This window comes from Excalfactoria chinensis, chromosome 16 (genome assembly GCF_039878825.1).
Source record: "Excalfactoria chinensis isolate bCotChi1 chromosome 16, bCotChi1.hap2, whole genome shotgun sequence".
In the NCBI taxonomy this organism is placed as follows: domain Eukaryota; kingdom Metazoa; phylum Chordata; class Aves; order Galliformes; family Phasianidae; genus Excalfactoria; species Excalfactoria chinensis.
Genome location: NC_092840.1, coordinates 10808389 through 10824832, shown reverse-complemented (window position 1 = coordinate 10824832; position 16444 = coordinate 10808389). Strand labels below are relative to the sequence as shown.

The 16444-nt window shown below is 46.0% G+C and overlaps 1 protein-coding gene across 19 annotated transcripts in view; it reads right to left on the bottom strand.

The window, feature by feature from the left end:
• ARVCF (ARVCF delta catenin family member) overlaps positions 1 to 16444 on the bottom strand; it is a 158024-nt gene that overhangs the window by 17042 nt on the left and 124538 nt on the right. For 16 of the 19 annotated variants that reach the window (XR_011905430.1, XM_072351282.1, XM_072351284.1 and 13 more), the window contains 2 exons: positions 15704 to 15721; positions 12536 to 12607 (listed from right to left, as the gene is read on the bottom strand). Coding sequence is in view for 18 of the 19 variants with exons in the window: in XM_072351282.1 (XP_072207383.1) it covers positions 12536 to 12607; positions 15704 to 15721 (90 nt within the window). In the remaining variant the exon portion in view is untranslated. The remainder of the gene's footprint in view (positions 1 to 12535; positions 12608 to 15703; positions 15722 to 16444) is intronic. The other 3 variants (XM_072351285.1, XM_072351289.1, XM_072351287.1) reach the window with 1 other exon arrangement.

The window sequence follows — 16444 nt, the reverse complement described above, 5'->3', positions numbered from 1 at the left end:
TAAGAGCAGAGACAGCAATTTTAATCCTGAATGTAAAAGACCTGAGGAATGAACTGAAGAACCAGCCCAGCCCATCCCAGTCTCAGCCACTGTGCTGAGAGATGCAGCAGTTCCTGGATCACCTCACCCACAAATTTATGTGCTTTCACTTTAGCAGTGATGGCGCTGTGTTATACTTACTTTAGTAGTGATGGCGCTGTGTTATACTTAACTACATTCTAGCAATAACCAATTATTTCATCAGGTGCCTCTCTCTGATGCACCACCTTAATCCCACATCTCTCTTTGGAGCGAGGTTGCTAAACCTAATTCCCTTTACAACTCATACAATTTAGGATTAATTATCACCCTACAGGCATGGGAAATCACACATACATATACTGGCCAGATTAGAGTCCTACTGCTGGTGTACATGTGATGCTTTATATTTTATTCTTCTAAAATCTGTGGCTTCAAAACAAGCAATTTCCATATAAGCTAGAAAGATACAGGGGGCACTGCTGGAAATAGAAAACAAAACAAAAATCCTTAGCTGCCAAGGGAAAAAAACCCTGAAGTCCCTTAAATGAACTCTGACAGTTACTTGATCTTGCAGTATTTACTGGGATGTTTACGTTACTGTTTTAATTCCGACCTCTTTCGAAGCACATTTCCCAATTGCCTGCACTTACTGCGCTTTGGTTCCCAACACACAGCACTTGCAGCACCATCTGGACACATCTTGGGATGAAAATAAACCAACAGATGCACTCCAAGACCACACTGAGTGTGTGCTAACAAGGAACGCCAGCAAGTTCAAGAGCTGCTCGCCGATGTGCTCACTCTGTGCTGGCCAACGCAGCGCAAGATGTGACAGTTGCCGGCAGATGGAGCGAGAGCCCGGACTGCAACTTCTCTGCAAGGTCGTACACTAACAGGCTTTGCAGAAAGAAGAAAGCAGCTGCCTTAGCAAGTAGGAAGCTACGAGCCAAAAGAAGTAAAAAATCAAGTCTCTAAAAGAAATTAGCAAGTTTATTGCGAAGGAAACACTTCACAGACTTTGGGCTCCCGCCCTCTGCTGCCAGCAGGATGCAGCCTCATAACAAAGTGTGCAGCTCAGGGTTTGCAAGTCAAACAGTTGTGAAGCAGAACTCAGAATCTTCTGCAGAAATATTTTCAGAGCATGAGCAGTCGATCGGCCCAGCAGTCCAGCACCTCCCATCCCAGGAGTGCCTCACCCCGCAGAACATTTAGAAAGGCAGAGGGTGACGAGAGGGGGAGCAGCTGGTTGGTTCTGTAAAAACAGCCATCGGATCCTTCAAACAATACTAATAAAACAAACACACAATGAACCCCATCAGCACCACTCCATCTGTATGCTGCGCTTCAGCACCCGGTGCACAGCTTGAACGCCAACCTCAACTTGCAAGATTCTTCTAATTGAAAGGCTTAACAGTAGTGAAAATGCAGCCAGCTCCAACAGAGCCAAATGCTCAGAACAATCAATGGCTTGCTTGCTAACAGGGGAAGCAGCCCCGTCATGCCACAAGGATGTGACCAGGACATCACCAGCACTACGAAATGTGGAGGTATGCACAGAAAGCCAACAAGGAGTTAGTCTGCAGGGAAGGCAGAAAAGCAGCACGGAAAGGGGACGGGAGGGCAAGGAGGTGCAGGAGAAGTAAGGATGCCTGATACAACAAACTGCCTTTTGTTATTTCTATTACTCTTTACATTCCTCAAGCTCCACAAGCTGTCACCAGGATATCTCCTCTTACAGAGATTACGTTCCATGCAATTGATTATATTTCATTTCATATCAAAGAATGTGCAATTTAACAAAGCGATGGCTCAATTAAACACAACCTGTTTTGACTTTATGCAAATTCCAATGCTTCTGCTTTCTGTGAGCAAATATTCCAAGTCTAAACCAGCTCTCCCTTTCCAAACGAGCTGCAAGCAGCATTCTTCCCAACAGCATCTGATGCACTGCCCAGTAACAAAGGCTTTTTTCAAGCCTCTGCCACTAAGTCTCTTGGCAACAGGAGATGTTCAGTTAACAACTCTCTTTCCTCTGTTCACTAATCAGTTGAGAAGGCTCTGGAGGACCAATATTTAATAGGGATCTTAGAGCTGCTGCAGATAACTAGAGCACTACCCAAACTCCCAGTTTTAAAGGAGAATGTGATGTCCCCGTAGGCTGTTACTGAAGGGCAGGAAATACCTGGCAGCACGGCTGGTGCAGAGAAGGGTGAACTGCTAAAGGTCTCCGCTCAAAGCATAGCAGGCATGATGGTGAATTGTAGCAGATAATAAACTTTTGTAGGTCACCTTTAGCAGTGTTTTTGAGAAACATCATTATTACAAGCTATGATGCTGTGGATCCAAAGTAAACGTTAAGCCCTTTTGCCAAGAGATTAAAACGGATGGCATGTAAATAGCCTCCTTTACGCCAGTCCTTGAAGACTCGTATCTGTCCTTGAAGACTTCACGTACGGTACACAAAATGTTAACACTGCTTTAGGTGCTCTACCAGATCCAAAGGTATTTTTTATTTACTTCACAGTGGTAACTGAATGTATTTCCTCTTAAAGGGAGTAGGACAGACGTGTTACTCCTAAAATCACGCACTGAACACCATCAGCAGAACAGAATCCTCAGCAAAGGTCTGCCAGCTCTGCCATGAGTCACAGCATGATGCCACTACTCTTGCAAGGCATTGCACTCCGGGTAGCTCAGGCACACCTTAGACTCTAAGCTACAGGTGAACACTCTTGGAGAAATTCTGTGCATTCATGGTCGTTTTATGGGTTGCAGTTTACTCCTGCCTCCACTGTTACAGCATTGAAGACATAAGACAGATTAGGCGTATCGCGCTGGGGATCTCACTGACAGCAGATCAATACGCTAGGAAAGCAGAAATGCAAATACTCCTGGATGCAAACAGCCTTGCTCGCTGCCTCCAGGGAAGCTTCCTTAAGCTACCAGGTTGGATGTGTGCCTCTAACAGCTGATACCAGAAGGACAGTGGGCACAGGGCTGATGCTCACGGCACTGGGGACTTCTTAATCAGACAGCAATTTGGCCCGTGCATGCAAGATCAATACGAAGCAGACCATCGATCACATTATGTTTCTCTGAGAGGGAAAACCTCAATTCCCAGACATTGTCTGCTGCACAACAGCAATATAAGAACAACAGTGGACAAGGTCAAACGTCCAGGCTTATTCTTCCAGATCTCAGAGACGCTGCTGCTATGATTGACCACGGGTGCTTCTGATGAATCTGTTCCTGTCTCCTCTGCCATCCCAATTGCACTTGACTGACTTAATTTTCTTCTCCCTGAAAGGGCCCAGATGGCAGCGCTTGGTGACTGCAGTCACACGCCCTGAGGGATATTTCCTTGTGTGCGGTACCAAACAGCTCTATTTTGTCACCCCTCCTATTCTGTCACAGATAGCAATTGCAAGGACTGCACAGCCAAGCTAGAAATTAGAACACTGCCCAACAAACCCGGCTTCTGGCATTTGGGCCAGTTAATGCAAGCAGAAAACATGAAGGCCAGGAAGGTGCCAACTTACTGACCTCAAAGATGTAAGCACAAGTCAAGAACATCAAGATCTGGAGCTCAAAAAAGGATGGTTTTCCATTTGTAATTCTGGAAAAGGTGATGAGGCAACATGACAGGAAACCTTATTTGATAGAAGCAGGTGTGAAAATGGATCCCATTTCTTAGTGGTGGAAACTTTCAAATGTCAGAACCTCTAGGCTGGAACTGGCTTCCTCTGCCTTGTGCGGGGGCTCAAATTCGCCGCTTTTCAGAGCACACTGCAACAGTTCTCTCCTTTTAGTCAAGTTCTGTCAAAGGAGCAGAAGCTAATGAAGATCAGGAACCTGAGAAAGATCCTTACTTTGCACATTATATAAACAACTGTTTGCAACTGTACAGCCGTGCATAAATGCCAGAACTTCTCAAACTGAAAAAAACAGAACAAGAAGAATGATTTCCTTACAAAACCCACCTACGTCTCAGTAAAAGCATTGGTCACTGTGGGCTGGAAACCAAAGTCCCTATGTGGCTGCAGAAAAGCCAGTGCACTATAGTGCAAAGCAGTAAGATCCAGCAGCAAGGAAGAATGAGCTCTGGAGAGCTCTGTCCTTCCCCTTGTGCCCTGCAGAGAGGTGGTACAGCACAGCTGGAAGCTAATGAAAGGCAGCAGTCAGCTCTTTGGGCAGCCTGGCTGCTGTAAGAGAGGTGATGGCAGGGAGCAGACAGTGCTCTGCCTGGATGCAGCAAAACACAGCATCACGTTGATGAAGAAACTGACAGCATTGCTCCTGCAGGCCTCTGTGACCACCAGCTCCCTCTACCAGGCCTGTGGCAGGTCAGGGTGCGGGGCGGCCCAGAGAATGCAGGGCAACCAGGTCTTCTCAGCCTTTAAGCACAGTGGGTAGAATCTTGACAAAAACAAATCCTCCATCACCACGGGATTTACAGAAAGGAGACTGCTGTGCCAGATACGGGACTACAGGGGCTTCCACTGCCTGCACTTCAAAACACCATCCTGCTGCCAAGGGACTTCCCACTCTGGTTTGAAAGCCTGGATGCTGCTGACAAGTGGCTGGGTGCATCCGCAGCGGGTGCTGCTCCACAGCTGCGACAGATGGCATTTCCACTTGGACTGGCACCTCTCAGGTTCTCCCCTTCACAGCCAGAGCTTCAACTTCAGTGTCAAGGGAAACAAAAACCAAAGAAGAAAGACATATATGTGTGTGTGTGTGTGTGTGTGTGTGTGTGTGTATTTCAGAGCTCCCACACTGAACTATGCTTGGAAGGCAATTTGAAAGCTTTTCTTCTGGGTTACTTATGCTTCACTGAGTCTACTTCCACTTCTCATCACGATTTTTATATAAAAATCTCATAAATGGTCATAAGCCATTACACAAGCACTTGGTTATCCTTATTAGTTCAGTTTCTTGCTAGAGGCCTGTCTGCTCGAGGCAGTGAGGGGCAGCAGAACTGTCTGGCTTGACAGATAAATACCACAGATAAATAGATAAAACCACAGATAAATCTGCCTGTAAGTGAAAAGAAAGGGAAAAAAAGGATCATGGCCCCCAGCCGCCAGCAATGAATGTGGCATTCACTTGGACCCGAGGAAGCACAGACATTTCTCAAGAGACAAAGGAGGAACGTTACACAACAGCAACTGCAGCCTGTCCCCACTTTAACTATCCTACAGGCATGGCCCACGTTCTCAAAAGACAATAACAGGAGAAATCTCACAGCAAAGCAAAAACATACACCACCTCCAAACAACTTAACAGCTTCCTTGAAACCACTTAATCACTGTAAAATAAAGATTCCTAACTCAGGAACTGGACTGTTGAGGAGGTTTCCAAATCCAACAGAGATTTTTATGGCAATAAGACAAGGAACGTTTCACGCTATCTCAGACTTCTGTTTTTTTCCCACCACCAAGAGAAAGAAAATTCAGGGCTGAAAAATGGTCTGAGAGACTGAAATAAACGCACTCCTCCTCCTCCATCCTGATCCACACTCACACTGATCAGCAATCGAACCCTCCGCAGGTTTACAGCAAATAACAGCTGGACTGACACTGCTTTCCACGCCATGGAGGGGTGACAGGTAAATTTAAGTGTCCATTGTACAACGTAAGATACCCGCCTCCCGGTTCAAGGTCACTTTTCTTCACTCCACAGCTAGATGTATTTGGCACATTAAGTCGCATCATTCCCCTGTCACAATGGAGATGGGAGAGCTTTTAAGCCTGCACAGAGCACTCAGGGTTATAGAAATAAATATGGCTTTGTAGCACAGCTCTCACATTCAAGATCTCTAAGTGGTTTATAACGTAGTGAGTCAGATAACGTGACTGCAGCAGCCGTGTAGGTAAATGTGCTGGAAATTCATGTTGAGAAAAGAGGATTGTTAATTTTTTAGTTTCTCTATTTGCCTTTCTGCAAAACACACCCGCAGCTTCGGCCCCGCTGACTTCTGTAATGTAGAATGCACAGAGTGTACGACATCCTAGTTATTTCAGTCTTGAGATTAACTCCGTGATTAATGCTCTCCATTAACTCTAATAAATACTGTTTAAGCAAAGGAGGAAAAATAACAGACACTTCACGTATCCCTCCTGTACTGGCTGCATTATAAGGAAGCCATTCCATGACTCCATGAGGATGGATCTCTGGGACCTCGATCTGCAGTTAGTCCGGAATTACTTCACTGTTTCCTTCTTGTGTTGGGCAAATGAACTGCTCCCAGCCCCGAGGCCCAGCTCGCTGACCTGGATGAAGACACTTAGAAAAAAACAGAAGCCCTACATGAAAAGACAAATCTGCTGTTTCTTTGCATGTATTTTTTTCATCTGTCATTACCATCAGTCACAAAACGAGGCACAGAGAACAAGGGTGGCAGTGCTGGAGGTCCCCAGGGCAGCCTCCTGCTCAAAGCAGGCTCAGCACCAAATCTGGACCAAGTCACTTCCACCTTTGTCCAGCCAGGTCCTGAGACCCACCAGTGGCACAGCCCCTTTCAAAGCCTCTCTGCCAACCTGTTCCAATGCTTAACCTGCATCTTTATGTGCTGGAGTTCTACATAAGGTGGTCAGACCATCCCATACAGATCAAAGTAAGATCAAGACATATCAGTCTCATATTGAGTTTAGAAAGCATCTGAGCTGCACAGTCCTCTAAGAAAGCCATTCACACTCCTGTTACTCCCTACAGCACTAACATGGAGCTGCAATGACCTCCTTTACTTACACACAGACTATTTCTGGAATTCTGGCAAGGGATTTAAACCCACATTATACAATTTTTCTGCCTCAGCTATTCTGAAACTTCCTGCTGTTCTTTCAACTTGTCAAGCAGCTTCGTCAGCAGAACTTTGCTGTGGTGCTTTTGATGGACACCACAAACAACCGTAACTTTGTGCAATGAGGTTTTTGTGGGTGATTTTGACCTGAAATCTCATTTCTAAGTTCTGACCAAAGCTGAATTCCTCCTTCTTGCTTTTCATAATAAGGCTGTGTAGGCAATCAGAACAACCTTCTGACCTGCATCCTGCTTCAGAGTGTAACATCTCGCCTTCATCTGCTACACTCACGCCAGAAGGGAGAAAAAGCCGGCGAGCTTTTGCAGTTGTTCCTTAACTGAAACTGAAGAAGTGATACGGCACAGATCGGACATAACGACGGCGATAGACGGATGGAGCTTTTCCACTGAAGTGACTGAATCCCAAACTGAAACAGTTCCAGCCACGTGGGATAAAGCACCTCCTCGCCAACTTCTGCTTTTAATCCTGGCGTATTTTCACTTTATGAACCGTCCTTGAGCAGCATCTGCGCAATGAGCTGCGCTCTGTAACAACAGACCTTCCCTTTCAGAATTTAGAACTGCTTGTAGAAATGTTAAATGAGACACACAGAGACATGTACAAAAAGGAGGGTTGTGAGGGGAATATTAATGACTGTCAGAAAGGGCCCAACAGTACAGGAAAGGCTGTGAGCACAAACAGAAGTGACTGAAAACTGGCACTTTCCAATATTAACTATTTTAGCATCAGAGATGGTCATAGCTGAGCCAAAAGACTTGCCAAGTTATAAAGTTACATACTGGCTTCTGCGCACTTCTATTTTCATAGAGCATCACAAACAACACGGCTGAACTTCTTCATACAAATACACAGTAAGTGTGGCACGCTGTATGGGAATGGCCACGGCCAAAGTGGTTGTTGAGCACCTGGCGAAGGAGCAAGGCAGCCCTGGGAGCACAGGTGGAAGCAATTCAGTTGCACAACCAGAACAGGTGGACCCAGGGCCCGCCCCTCACTAACCTCATATAAGGACTGGCAGCCACAAGGGAAGCATCTCTGCTTGGAGACTGCTTTCTTCGTAGCGTTTGGTGAGCCCTGACCCTCACAGAGGGCAAACAATTCCTTCCTTATTACAGGATTGTGACCTCTGCCTTCCTTGGGTGACCCAAACCTGGATTAAAGCAGCTCTGTCTGCTACTGCCTATCCTTACGTGCGCGTAGCAAGAATACTAAGCAGCCTGTAGTGTTATGCATTTTGAAAGTACTCTCTGCACCACAAAATCCTCATTCCATTCACACAACGTCCCAATGGGGTAAACCACTGTCACGCACCTTGAACAGAAATTGTGTTTGCATGGTTTCCTTATCCCTGCAGTGCTAGTAGCAGTTGTGATACCCAACACTTTGGCAGAAGTCGCTGTTTTTACAAACACAACGTGTATACTCTGCACTGGTTATCACAGCAGCAGCAAAAACACCAGTCGTCATCCTAGTGAAGGAAGTGGAAGTAGTGAGACCTTGTGAATGAGCTCACTGCAGCCCTGGCATATGAAGGCAATTATCTTGCCTAAGGCCACTCAGCAAGTCAGTAGCTGAAATGTGAAAATGAGACTTCCCTGCTTCCAGCTCTGCCTTTTGCTGAAACCCCAAACAACTCCACCTCCTCAGTAGCTGCCATCATCACTGTCTGCTTCAGTGGAGTTCCTGCTGTTTAGTTTTTCACGGGCTATTTTTGCTATGCAAGTACATACAGTGTTCTAGTTGAGGATGGAACACATGCATGGTACGTCTCACATGCAGTGCATTTTTAACTTGGCCACAAATTAGCAACACGTTAGAAAAGGAATTTATCATTTGAGATTCTTGTCTTTTGAAGACAGAGCCAGTTATTACAACAGATCTGCAATCTTGGATGTCAGCCTCAGGCAAGAAAGATCTGGAAACTGACTGTGAGAGTAATTTTATAGTCCTCAAGGACTAAAGATGGAGAGTGAGAATCTTGCCCCTGCTAGCTTTTTCTCCCTCCACATGCTGTGGAAGTCTGAACATTCAATAATGCAAGAGAAGGGTAAAGAATAAGGATAGTTGTGTGCATTCATACCTTATTTCCAGAATAACCAAGTCCCCTCTACCCGAGTCAGTTTCTCCTCATTCAGAAGGATGGAGGACAGGACACGTATGGGAATTTTCCTATCCACGATGATAACTGTTCTCTGACTCAGAGTTAGGAAGACAGACAAGAGTTCTTTCAACGGCTTTGCAAATTATTACGTGGGACCAAGCAGAGCACTCAGCACAGGAACAGGTACAAGAAATGCTTAATAATTCTCACAGGAATTCTCAACACCGTGAATGAAATACTTACAACATGTTAATACAGGAACACGTTACCTGCTCCCACAGAGGTGCTCTCAGTCCCTCGATGTCTGCCAGCACACACAGGAGGGTGTGGATGGTGCCATTTATCAGTCAGTCCTACTCACTCACAATTCCAACAGCCATAATTAATGACTGAAGTGCTAGAGTCAACTTGAGAAGTTTTAAACAAAACAAATAAAACCGGCAGTAAAACGAGAACAGAAGCTAATCTTAATTACAAACGTAAAGTCAGAAGCTTCGGTGAAGTCTGTCTCCCTCTACAGCGTTGCCTTTAGCTGAAGACAAATTGCTAGCGTTTTCGTAATCTACTAAGTTAAAGTCATTATCCTGACAGTGCCAGGAAGTCTAATTTCCTGGAGCAGTAACACAAAGATTTATAAGTGAATTCAAACACTCGCCTTCTGGAATAGGAAATCTACCATCAGCAATGGGCTACAGGAAAAGTGACTGAGTGAGATCACGGAGAAAGAGATTCACCTCCTGACGGGTTCACCCAGAGCCTCATCCCACCTGCATGGGATACTGAGCAGGGTCAGTGTGCCCACAGGGCTGGGCTTTCCAACACGTGCAGCTTTTCTGTCAGGTCCCCGCTATAACAAAATGGATTTGCTCAACTACGAGCAGCTCAACCGCATGTAGTTCAGTATTCCTGCACTACTCTCGCCTCTGTTTACATCCCCCATCAAACTGCAAGTGAGCTAAAATAATCAAAGCAGAAAGGAAAAATGAATGAACACTACAGTAACTGAGATAAAGGTGGGAATGAGCTCTCCCGCTGGGCTGAAATGTATCTGAATATGCATCCTCATGGCTGAGAATCTCCAACTCCCAAATGAGATGAACTGAAACCAGAGCTGAAGTTCAACACTCGAAGCACCTATCTTAGAGTATGCACCTTTATGCCATTAGATGTCTGCAAGCATACACAAGTCAAGGTATTTGTCTAAACCAAATACCAAACAGCCTTGGACTTAATGAGGAATAACTGACCAGTGACACACAAAACGCAGTTTTGCTCTTCTGGACGTTCTCTTCCCACTGTAGCACTGATGAACAGAGGTGAGCAATCCAGCACCTTCCTATCAGGAGGATTAAACCTTGGTAACACCTTCAGAGGGCTGACACACATCAGGGCTGATTCTGACCTCTTAATCTGCCATCTGAGACACTGCTTTCTGCTGCACAGATATGATTAATCCTTGTCCTTCGCCTCCTTTACAGGCCTCCTGTTGCTACTCTTGCTCAGGAATAAGGACTCTACTGACAAAGCCAAGGAATTGTACCAGCTACGTATTTAATGCACAGATAGGAGAAATAACATTCACACCAAGGTAGTGCAGAACAGACAGGCTGCAGAGGAGCAGCCAACACCGCCGTCAGTGACCGACTTTGTACGGGGAAAGATTTCAGCAAGGCTGCTGCTTCTCACAGAGAAGGAATTTCTGGACGTACTACATACAGTGAGGTCCCAATGACAGCGTTCATCATTTCTTAGCGCTGTTCTTCTCATACGACCTTCTGCAAGCTCTTATCATTTCCCCCAAATTCCTCCCTGTCAAAAACACGCTCCTTTCAGTGCAGCGGAATCACAGCACTCCTCCTGCACAGCCCTTCCCCACAAGGACAGCACGACTCCAGATGCTGCCAGAGCACGCAGACTTATTTTTTTTTTAATACCAGATGAGAGCTTCAGACTATCAGCTTCTGAAAGCGCTGCAAGGTCTCTCCTCTGACGTTATCCAGTTTGCTGCAGACGATAACCCCAAACTAGAAGCATTCCCCTGTCAGAATGCCTGGCACATGAGATTAGCCCAACGAGGGAAGCACCACTAAAATCAACTCAAGACTACATGAAACCTGTAACTCTGCATCCCAACACTCAGCTGGTACCACAGTGCTCAGTTGCTGCTCTGCATGAAAAAAAAAACCTTATTACCGCAGTTTCACTTGCCTAGAAAGATTCTAGTTGAAAAGTCACTTTAATATGACTTTAATAATACATGAAAGAGATTAATCTATAATTGTTGATTTTTGAAATAGCACTTAACTGTGTCACTCAAATCGAGTGCCTTTGATGATTAAAACTCGCATGGCTCTCCAGTCTCAGTTACAAGGATCTGCCTCAGCTGAGAGCTGATCTCATCAGAGCCAATTATCCTCCATGGCACGGATCTGACCTGGACTTTTAAGGGTTTTAAGACAGCAATTGCATTCATCTTACTGAACAATCCAAAGTCCCAGAGATCTTCTTATGACATTTAATATTCAGGAACCCTCACTTGAACTAAATGTTCTGCAGGAAACTACTGGTTAAAAAGATGTGAACAAAGAAGTGTCCCGAGTGTGTTTTCCTTCCTCCCCCCTATGAGCACACGGATGCACAGGTCCCACACCAATGGCTTCTTCCAAAACACCGTGGAATTAATCAATCTAGTAAGAGGTATGTTGTTAGATTTGATCTAATCCATTTAAATGAGAGCACCTCAGAACTGTCACCGAATACCTCTTCAAATGTGTCCCTTCTAGATACTAAACACAGCAACGAGTTGCATAAGCTCAGACAGATGTCGCTCACATTAAACATGTCACACCTCTACCATTAGAAAAAGGCGTATCAAAGAGTTCAATCTTAAAGTTATGCAAAATACATTTCCTTGTAGGAAACCCTGATCTGTTGTTTTTTTTCCCCCTGAATTTTACTGCACCTTCATTCTCTTGTGTCTGGGATGTCACACCTGGCTCTGCATAGGACAAGCCAACAGCAAACCCGATGTCTAACAGCACTGCCCAGTGCTCCTCGTGCTCTGGCAGATCAGGGCCATGCCCGCCATCCTGGAGAGCCTGTGCTGTGCCCAGCCATGCTCTGAAGAACCTTCCCATAATCCCCAACCTGAGCCTCTCCTGAGATGGAAATCCCGCAATAAACCTACGGGCAGAGCTACATACAGAACTCTCTGCTCTCCAGTACAACGCTTTATTGTGTGTGTAATGAAAAATACACGGTATTCAAAACCAGCAAGTTCTAAGCAATTTTTAGAATTCAAAATATAACAATTCATCCACAGCCTTTGGATTTAGAACCTGCTTCCTCCTTGATTTTTTGGCAATCCTTGCTTCAGGTCGGCTTCTACCAGACTCTGCGTTTAGCAGTTAAATACAAAAGCCGCTTGTATCTAACATTACTAGATAAAAACAGGCACTGACAAATCCATCATTTCAGTTAAACAAATACAAAACAAGGATCAGCCTGGTAGGTTCGTGTCTCAAACCCCTTTAAGAGCCTCCAGCTCTCATGCTGCTTGTCATTTCCCAAAGCACAGACATTAGCTTTACCTTTCGCTGTCTCAGACCGCTTGGGCAAATCGAGTGTATCAAAATTCCTGTCCAAATCTCCATTCTTCTTTCCTGTCCAAAAGAGAAATAAGACACCAGATGGTGAAGACCAACCAATGAAGTGCAATTTTAGCCATTTATTAGCAGCTAATGGAAACAATTTCATATTTTGCTAAGAGAGAGTTCTAAACCTTTACATAAGATTTAATTTAAACAGTTTGACACAGAGAAGTGGAACAGCCCCTTGACTTCACTTTTAGGCCATGGATTCAATTTACTGTATGCACCTGGGGAGAGAAGTGTTGATTTTCTCTTTCCCCACCACAGAGACACTCTGGCTTGGGTAAGCACACACGAACCCTGTGGGATAACCAAGCATTGCTATTGGAAGTCCTGGAATAGAGATACAAGATTCTGAAGGAAGTGCAGGAATCTACATGGCTTCTGAGGGCAGCGCCCCACAGTTTGGCCTTCCCGAATTACTTTAGGGGGAAAATCCTGTTATTTAGTCCCCTCTCCCTCAAGAACAGCAGAAGAAATTGCAGCAGCACAGTGTGGGGTGAATTCACACCCAGTTTAGCTGCCAGGGGTGGATCCTGAGCAGAGACCCCAGCAGACTGTTCAGGGAGGTCTGCAGGAAGGGCTGAAAGCTCCCCAGGTCAGGGGATGCTTAAAACAAACAGAAAAAAACACTGCTTGGAAAACATAACGTGGGGACCGGTCAGGCTCTTGACTGGAACAGGTCACAAAACAGGAGAGGCCAATCCCCGTCCTGTTGTAGCAGGAAGCTGCAAGTTTCTCACCATCAACTCCATAAGCCATTCCACCTCCTTAACGAAACAATAAACACACGCAGCATGGAAGAGAAACAGCGCTTTAAAATATCAGTGTGAAGATTTAGGAGCACCAGTAAGAGGAGAAGAGCCCTCAGGGCAGCATCACAACCCCCCTTTCCTTGGAAATGCTTTTTGACTTTGAAGCACCAGCACAGAGCACCAGCCAACCTGCACTGCCGTAAAAACCAAACACGCATCTGGAAGGTCTGTTCATCTGAAGCCATTTGATCAAAGTGTGGCAAAGCCCCAACGCTTCCTCAACTGCCAAAAAGTCAAGGGACCACAGAGCATGCCAGTGCTCTGAAAGGCACCTTTCCTAAAGGGAAGGACGGGAAGCAGCTGTAACACGGCAGCCCTCCATCTAGGTTTTGTTCCATGAAAGAACTTGAAATATGTTCCTGGTATTCTGCTGCATCCTTTGAGCTGGCCGTGCAGAAGCAGCTATCGATATAGCCATATTTCCACCCTGCATTCTCCGACCTTCAGTCACAGTCTCAATTTCTGGACCAGACTGACCGTACTGGCCATCTTTTAAGCAGCCTTTACTGGTTTGTCTCTCAGAGGAACTAATCCAGCCCTCGGGCAAAACCACATCTCTGTAAAACAGAAGCTTCCAGCCGTAGTGAAGAAATTCAGGAGACAGAGCTCTGACCAATGGGATCTCTGCTTTACCAACTGCCTGTTCAATCCAATCCAGCAGGTTCAGAAATTCCCAAAGCACCTCCATTATCCAGGGCTTTCCTACAGGGAGGGGATGAGGAACACGAGGACTAAGCTGCAGCTGACTCCAAAGGAAATCCATCTGGAAGGTGAAGGTGGTGCAGCTGCTCCTGTTCCCATCTGATTTCCACGGGACCGACGATATTGATTTGGATTTACTAACAAGGTGACGAGCATCCAGCAATAAGAGCCTATCAATTACGGACCTCTCAGCCATCACCCACCCTGCATGACATCATGAGAAAACCAGTTTAGCTGAGAGCCACTACAGCTCTGAATACCACTCAGGCCTGCCAGCACTGTTAGCGCACAGGGATGTTTGAAAACCCTGCTAGCAGTTTAAGGCACGTGGTTTGGACATCTCAATTTTTTGCCTTCCATCCATCTCCCTTCCTCCCCAAGTTTTACAGCTCCAGGAACAGGAGAGAAAAGATTATGGTGCTGGATGGAAAGCACGGCTCCAGACTTGGCCAAGAGACAGACAGCTCTGAATGTGCCTGCTGACAGGTCTGCTTTATGAGACCTGGCTGAAGGAATTGGCACAGCAATCTGCTTTGGGAAAACAGCCTGACATGAGACTTGATTGTACAAGAAGCAATTTACAGCCTCTGAAACAGCAGGATTAAAATTCTTTCCCTCTCCCCCCACTACTTTTATGTCAAAAAACAACCAAAACATGACCTTTGGCATCCTCACTGTCAGAAACTTAACAAGGACCGTGAGATATAACCCAGTGTTATTATCACCTTCCTCAAATATCACTTTGTTTTCTGTGATAATCAATACAGCTATTCAGCCAGACCACTCTTGCTGAAAGATTAATTCCCAAACACTTCCAGTTAAAAGAAATAATAATAGTGAAGAGATTCTTCACGACATCCCCAACGGCCCATGCTGTGCTTCTTCATTTTGTTAATATGCTCCATCGCCGTCCAGTTCAGCAGGTGATGGAAGGCAGGGCTGTGCTCTGCCCTCTGCATGCCCAGCAGTGTGTGGGCAGCACCTCCCAGAACGCTCACATTCGTTGGGTGGAGCAAGGCTTTTTTTGAGTCAGCCCTCCAGGACCCACCGCTCTGGGAGGTAAACTTCAGCCTCAGCTCTACAGTTCCAACGGCAGCTCCAGCCGTTGTGCTGGGATGAGGAGCTGAAGGGTGCAGCCCCTCAATGGCAGCAGCAGAGATGCAGAAGCCCAGGCCACATTCCTAAGCTGACTAAATGAGCTCTGTGCAAACACTTCCAAGCAGCTGAGCCTTATCCCCAGCCAGGTGAGTTAGCAGAACTATTCTCTGACATGACAGGCCTAGCAAGGCAACTTGCACACTTACCTGTGCCCTCCCTCATGGGATTCTTAGGCTGGTTGCAAATCAGTTATAACAGGACTGCATAAAAATGTGCTATTTCTGCTCTTAGCATGAGAAGAACAAACTGAAGATGCTCTCTCAATTACACAGCGGATTTCCATGCCTGCTGAAATGAGCAGGAGGGAGCAGAGCATGGGGGGAGCAGAGAAGGTGGAAGAACGAGAGCTCAATCTCAGCTCTTTGCCTTGCATGGAGAAGCTGAACAATGTAGATTATGGTGATGGTGAAAAGAAAGTATTGCAGAGACTCACCTTGATTGAACCACTCCTCTAATTACCAGAAAAGCAGCAAAAGAAAAACAAGAATTTACAGGAAGGAAGAAAATACAAAGGAACAGTCACAAAGAGGCAGAATTTTACAGAATAGGTTAAAACCTCAGACAAGAAAACCACGAACTTTCATTGATTACAAACAAACCAAAAAGAAACCCACCGAACCAAAGCAAACCAAAAGAAACGGGATATTCCACCCTCTTTTGTTCCTGCTGAGAAAATCCTTCCCTGCTGCCATTCTTCCCCGCCGCTCCTGGTTCCATGGGAAGGGCTCAATGCTCCGTGGGGACGGGAGGCTGCCCAGCCCCCCGCAGATGGGTTTGAAATGCTCTGATCAGTGACCACGGGCTGAAGTGAAATAAATGTGGAAACACTACAAGACTGGGTGAGCAAAAGAGGGAGGGAATGGAAGTGACCTATTTTTCAGCCCTCGGCCGACACAATTAAGAGAGTTTCAGCCTCGGTATTCACATGAATTTAACTGGGGGAAAAGGAATTTTCTATTTCCGACTTTAAAGGCACTGACACACCAAGCCCAAGCCGTCCCTGAGCACCAGCACCGCCTGCTGCACTCTGTGGGCCCATCCTTGTGCCGCACGGCTGTGAGAGCAGTTAACCCCAAAGGACACGGCTGGTTTTGAGGCTGACAGACGGAGCTGTCTGGGTGTATCAGTGCAGAATCGCGGTCAGCCGCGCAGGCAGCAGGACACGAGGCCAAGG